The 6763-nt window shown below is 61.8% G+C and overlaps 1 protein-coding gene across 1 annotated transcript in view; it reads right to left on the bottom strand.

Annotated features, from left to right (window-relative positions):
- Window positions 1-4143, bottom strand: part of TNPO3 (transportin 3) — a 24674-nt gene extending 20531 nt beyond the window's left edge. The window contains exon 1 of the mRNA XM_017838904.1: window positions 3985-4143. Coding sequence (XP_017694393.1) covers window positions 3985-4110 — 126 coding nt within the window. The 5' untranslated portion in view covers window positions 4111-4143. The remainder of the gene's footprint in view (window positions 1-3984) is intronic.
- Window positions 4144-6763: the final 2620 nt, after the last annotated feature.

The raw sequence follows: 6763 nt of genomic DNA, 5'->3' as shown, positions 1-6763 counted from the left end.
GTTTCCCTGCCCATGGCAGGGGTGGCACTGGATGGGCTTTGAGGTCCCTTCCCACCCAACCCATTCCATGATTCCCCCACACCACGCTGCCACCCCCAGCACTGTTACCACTGGGAAAATCACTTTATGGGATTCCAGAAGAGGCCTCCTGAGAGGAAATGAGGGCAGCGGGTCACAGGGCTGGAGGAGGGGGATATTCCTCCTTTTTTGCCCTTAGGGGAGGTAAAGCCAGTTCCAACCACAGTGATGGATGGACAAACACCACACCCTGAAAGGAGGAGCTCCCCAAACACTGCTCTTGGGTTCAGCATGGCTAAAAATCCCAAATCCAGCTGATGTGGAAACCTGGGAACAGAACTTCAGCCAAGTCCATGAGCTTCACAGCCCTCATCTCTGAGAGCCTCTCTCAGGACTTCCCTGAGCTCGACCAGTGGGAATGAAAGCTCTGCATCCCTAAAACCCATCTCTGGTCCTCATTCCAGCCCCTGACAAAGGTGATTCCATCACATCCCTTGGGCAGTTGTTCCAACAGCCAAACAGCCCTTTGTTCCAAACTCCCACCTCTCCAGCCTGGCTTCCAGCTGCATTCCAGCCTGGGAATGACAATAACCCCCTTTCCAAACACCTGCCCTGGCAGGACAGGGTGCCCAGAGCCAGCTGGGACGGGCTCCACCCCCACCAACGCTCCAGACCCAGATCCTTCCTTCCCAGCTGCCTCCATGACATGTGCTGTTCCACGCTCAGGAACTCCAACATCTCCAGCTATTCCTGGCACAACACTCACCTGTGACAACCTCTACAGGGAGTGAGAAAAACCTGGAGGCACTGCTGATGGAAACACCCCCTCTGGATTTATTTATCCTCACCAGGAAACTCCCAAGCTCGGGATAAACAAAAAGTTAAGAAGCTCAACACCTACAACAGCCACAGTCCAAGCCCTCCCGTGAAACCCCTTCTCTGCTCTGTGAACAGGCAGATGATTCCCAGCTTGGATGGAACGGCAGCAGTGACGGCCACAGGACCCAAATCCTCCCAAACCAGCCCCAGAGCTCAGGGATAATCCCTGGGGAGCCACTGACTCAGCACAGCCAGCACAGTTATTCATGGGCCCTGATCACCAATGACCACAGGAAGCTGTTTCCATCCGCAGCACATCCAGGAATTCCACAGAGCTCTGGAGAGCTGAACGCCCTCAGGCAGCTCCAACCACGCTGAGCTGGGATGATATCCAGGGAAACGCCACCCTGAGGGAAGGCTCAGCAGGAATAGGTGTATGGGGCAGCAGGACAGGCAGGGAAGAGCCTGAAGGATGTCAGCAGATAAGTAAATGCCCAGCCCTCCGAGGCTGGAGCCCCTCTGCCATGGAGATGGGATGGGAGAGCCGGGGGGCTCCCCTGGGAAGGGAAGGCTCCAGGGAGGCCTTGGAGCCCTTCCAGTGCCTCAGGGGGCTTCCTAACCTTGGGCTGTGCCCAAGGAGACCCCCAGTGTCCCTCCTTGGCCCAGGGCCCTGGACACAAACCCCCCCAGACCGAGGCCAGCAGCCTCATCTTTGGGCATTGGGTGACCAGCACCCTTGGGACCCGGGAATTTGTCATTTCCACTGGTGTCCTGGCAGCCCAAATCCCACATTTCAGGTCACACCAAACCCCCAGGGCCCAGCTCACAGCCACAGATCCACACGGCACGTTCTCCTGACGCTCCAGACACCAGGGATGCAGGGAACCCTCAGCCACGAGGCTCAGAGAGCTGGGACAGGGCCAATCCCACGTGGAATATGGTTCCTCTGCACGAGGGAAACCCCAGCTAGGCTGGAACCCTCCTCCATGCGGCTCCCAGCACACGGCTGGCTGAGGGATCCTCAAATCCTTGGATTTAGGTCAACGTGCACCTCCAGCCCAGCTCTCCAGCGCCGTGCTCACGCTGCTCCACCACTGCAGGCCCCATTTCCCGGGAATAACCAGCAGCAAAGGCAAGGAATGAGGCTGCCAGGGGGGCTGATGGACAAACCTGAGCCCCCCGTCCTGCCAGGGACCTCAGGGACACCCCAAACCCAAACCTGAGCCCCCCGTCCTGCCAGGGACCTCAGGGACACCCCAAACCCAAACCTGAGCCCCCTGTCCTGCCAGGGACCTCAGGGACACCCCAAACCCAAACCTGAGCCCCCTGTCCTGCCAGGGACCTCAGGGACACCCCAAACCCAAACCTGAACCCCCTGTCCTGCCAGGGACCTCAGGGACACCCCAAACCTGAGCCCCCCGTCCTGCCAGGGACCTCAGGGACACCCCAAACCCAAACCTGAACCCCCTGTCCTGCCAGGGACCTCAGGGACACCCCAAACCCAAACTTGGGCCTGGGACACTTGGAAAATCGTCCTTAGACCCAGCAAATAAACCTGGGACACGGTGAGGCTACATAAGCACAACATAAAGGGAAAAGCAGGAACGTTGCTACCCTGGAGCTAAGCTAAGTTGTTGTTGTTATTATTATTGTTATTATTATTGTTATTATTATTCTTGTTATTATTCTTGTTATTATTATTATTATTATTTAAAAACCCAACCTGGATGACACAGGGGAGAGCCCAGAGAAACCAGAGCAGAGGAAAACCAAGCCCAGGACTTTTCTTGGCAGAGATCCTGGCCCTGGGGGGGTTGGGGGCACTCAGGAATATAAATCAGTCCCCAAAAATCCAAACTCCCCTTGGCAGGGAGCCGCCCATCCTGAGGACATCCTTTATCCAAGAGAAATCCCGGGGGTCTTCCCCAGCCAACCCCCAGCCCCGCTGTGTGAGCCTTGGGGGGCCCTGGGACAGGGACCATCCCTGAAATACAAATCTCCTTCTCCAGCTGCCCCAGGATCCCTCTCTGGGCACAGCCCCAAACCCTCCCCAGGCACTTCCCAAAGGCCAAAGCCCCTTCCCAGGAAAAAACGAGGGGAGCAGCTGCCTGAGCCCCCCAAGCCCAGCTGTGGGCGTTCCCTTGGGAACTCCAGTGGGAACTGGGATGTGGCTGTGGCACTGAAGGGCATTCAGGGAAAAAAGGGTGGGGAAAAACATGAGTTCGTGGGAGCAAACGGTCTCAGGACTGGCCGGGGGTGGGAAGGGGCTGGAGCTGAGCCCACTCCGGAGGGAGCCGGGCAGGAACTGGGACATCCGGAACAGGGAGGGGGCAGGACACGGCCCCTTCCCAGCCCCGGCTCCCGGGAAGGGTTTGGGAGGCACAGGGAGGAGGATGAGGAGCCCGGGGGGACAGGGAGGGCCCCCGGCTCTGGGGAGGGGGGAACAAAGCAGCTCCAGCGGGACAAGGAGAGGCCACGAAAGACAATCCGACCCCCCGAACCGGGGGAAGTAGCCGCGCGTCCGTCCCTGAGGGCTCTGGGCACGAGGCCTCGGCCCCGCTGCCCTCCCTCTCCTCGGTTCCCTCCCCTCGGCCGGCGGGAGGAGCCGGGGGGAGCCCGCATCTTCCCCGACACCTCCCGGAGCCGCTCCCTCCTCCCCAGCCGCCAGCAGGGCTGTGCCAACCGTGCCAGCCCGTCGTTCCTGCTGTTAATCACGGAGCCATGGAATGGATTGCCCATCCAAAGCCCATCCAGTGCCACCCCTGCCATGGGCAGGGACACCTTCCACCAGCCCAGGTTGCTCCAAGCCCCGGCCAACCTGGCCTTGGACACTTGCAGGGATCCAGGGGCAGCCAAAGCTTCTCTGGGCAACCTGGGCCAGGGCCTGCCCACCCTCCCAGCCAGGAATTCCTTCCCAGTATCCCATGTGACCCTGCCCTCTGGCAGTGGGAAGCCATTCCCTGTGTCCCGTCCCTCCAGGCCTTGTCCCCGGTCCCTCCCCCCGCGCTCCCGGGGCCGGGGCGGGCACAGCACGGCGGGAGAGGCAGCGCCGGGGCCGGGGCTCCCCGGGGCTCCGCGGGGCCGCCGCTCCCGCCCCGCCCCGGATGGGGCCCGAGGCCTCGGCGCGGCCCCCGCGGCGGCTCTCACCGAGCGCTGCAGCTCCCCGAGCCAGCAGCTGGCGCGCTCCTTGCCGCTGGGGTCGGGGTCGTGGTAGAGCGCCTGCACGGCCTGGCGGACGAGCTGCAGGCTGGGCTGGCCCTCCCCGCGCTCCATGGCCGGTCCCTCAGCGCCGCCCGCCCGCCGCCATGGCCGCTCCGCCGCCGCGCGGCCCCCCCGCCCCCGCGCCCGCGAGCCTTCCGTTCCGCCGCCTTCCGTTCCGCCCGCCTCCCGCGCCGCCGCCGGCTCCGCCCGGCTCCGCTCCGCCTCTCCCGTCCTGTCGCATCCCATCCCATCCCATCCTATTCCATCCCGTTCCGTCCCGTCCCTTCCTGGCCCGGCTCGGTTTGTCCCACTGCCCCCCCTAACCCCCGGCCCGGGCCGGAACGGGTTTCCGGTGGTGCGTCGGTCAAATGAGTCCGGGCGCACCTGGCGCGGCGGGAAGGAGCCGCGACCGCCCGAACTCCCCCAAAACCGGGCCCAGAGACCCTCCGAATCCCCCCAAAACCGGGCTCGGAGACCCCCCCAGCCCCGATGAACGGGGTCCCAGAGCCCCCCGACCCAATGAAGTAGGGGGATAGACCCCCGGCACACGGGGATAGACCCCCGGCACACGGGGATAGACCCCCGGCACACGGGGTTTGACCACTGGCACATGGGGATTGACCCCCGGCACACGGGGATAGACCCCCGGCACACGGGGATAGACCCCTGGCACATGGGGATAGACCCCTGGCACATGGGGATTGACCCCCGGCACCGTGCCTCCTCCGCTGCCGTTGGCGTCTCTGGCTGATGGGAAAAGGTCCCCCGTGAGCCGAGTCCCCGTTCCCAGGACGGAGCTGCTTCCAGTCTCACACTCGCGCTCCAAACACGGCTGACCCAGAGCCAGATTTGGGCCAGGTTTGATGCAAAGCCCCGCTCCGGTGGGAGCCCGGAGGGTCCCGGTTAAAGCCAAACATCCCCCGGTGGAGAGAGCGACGCCCAAACGGGGGCTGTCCTGAGAGGCTCCTGGAGGAGCAGGGATGGGCCCCCCTGCCCGGCAGTGCCGACTGTTCTGGGATGGAATTCACTAATCACGGTGGAACCCCAGCCCAGGGGTTTCTTGGGGGCGAATCCGCAGGTTCCAAACCCCGCAGTCCCGACGGATAGAGCCCCGGCCGAGGGTCCCTTCCCACGAGGCCCCGCCGGGCCCGAGGCCATGCAGGGTGAAACTTCTCCGTCTGAGCTGGAGAACAACAGGGAATTACCACGGAACTCCTTCCCTGTGTGCACAAACCTCAGGAATGGCAGCGGAGCAGGGCAGGGGATGGTGTGCCAGCGTCTGGGCGTTTTAACGGGAGGAGGTGTGACCATTCCGTGGGATGGGGCCCGGCTCTGCCGGAGCTGCTGAACACCTGCTGCCCTTGGGAAGAAGGGAATGAATTCCTGGTTTTGCTTTGCTTGTGTGCAGAGCTTTTCCTTTCCCTACTAAACTGTCTTTACCTCAGCCCACGGGTTTTCCAGCTTTTCCCTCCCCGACTCCCTCCCTGATCCCGCTGATGGGGAGTGAGTGAGCGGCTGGAGGGGCTTGGGGGCTGCCTGGGGTGAAACAACCTGATGGAGAAGGAATGTGGGGGAAAACTCCTTTAATTCTCTTTCCCTCGTGACTGTTGCTGTACAACGGTGAGGTGGCACCTGGTGGTGACGGAGCCGCTCCTTCCCTTCGCCCAGGGCTGGGGCAGCCACCGTGTCACCTTCTGGTGGTGCCCGTGGAGGGGGGTGGGATGAGGTCATCTTGTGGCTTTTTCCAAGCCAAACCAGTCTGGAATTCCACGATTCCATGATTCCATCTGTGACCGTTATGGTTGCTGGGTGATGGATCAGGTTGTTGGGTGGCTTCGCCACCGTCAGAGGCTGAATTTGGGTGGGCAGCAGAACGTGTCCTCAGAGCCTCCTGGTGTCACCCTCGTGTGGGGTAAGTGCTGCTCAGCACCCCAAATTATGGCCTGTAGCCTTGGGATGGTTCCCACGCCCCAGGGCACGGGTTCAGCCGAGGAAGGAGCCCAGGTAATTACCCTGGGCCTCATAATCACACCCAGTTTACCCGGCACAAACAGCAGCAGCTCCTCCCCTGGGCCTCGAATAATGAACCCCCAAATTAGAAAGGATGTTGTGGATGCCCCGGGGCTCTGGCACCTCACGCTGGGTGTTGATGGCAGGGGTTGCCAAAGGTACAACAATGGAAGTGGTCCTGGTTTTCCCCAGTTTAGGGGATGATGGTTGGCTGGGCACCACCCACGGCCCAGAGGACACATCTGGCAGTGCAGATCACCCCCTTTGGGCCAGTCCAGTTAAGCCATTGATGAGGCTCTGGTGCTCTGCCAACCCCCAACACTGGGATGGCCCCAAGCAGAGCTGGTGGCCCAACATGTCCAGCCCCAGGTGACACTGCCTTGGTGGCACCAAGGGCTGCGAGATCCCACCCCCACGGTGGGCAGGGGCCATGGCACAGCCTGGGCCCTCCGGGTCTCAGTCTGAAAACTGAACAGTCCTACAGGTGATGGGTGTGGGGACTCTGCTGGCCTGGAGATGTTTGTGTCCTGATCAATGTATTCTGACTGGTGTGTCCTGATCTGTGTGTCCTGATTGGTGTGTCCTGATCAGTGTGTCCTGATCTGTGTGTCCTGATCAGTGTGTCCTGATCAGTGTGTCCTGATCTGTGTGTCCTGATCTGTGTGTCCTGATCACTGTCTCCTGATCAGTGTGTCCCAATCAGTGTGTCCTGATC

This window comes from Lepidothrix coronata, unplaced genomic scaffold (genome assembly GCF_001604755.1).
Source record: "Lepidothrix coronata isolate B3197 unplaced genomic scaffold, Lepidothrix_coronata-1.0 Scaffold368, whole genome shotgun sequence".
NCBI lineage: Eukaryota > Metazoa > Chordata > Aves > Passeriformes > Pipridae > Lepidothrix > Lepidothrix coronata.
This window is presented reverse-complemented; position numbering and strand designations above follow the sequence as displayed.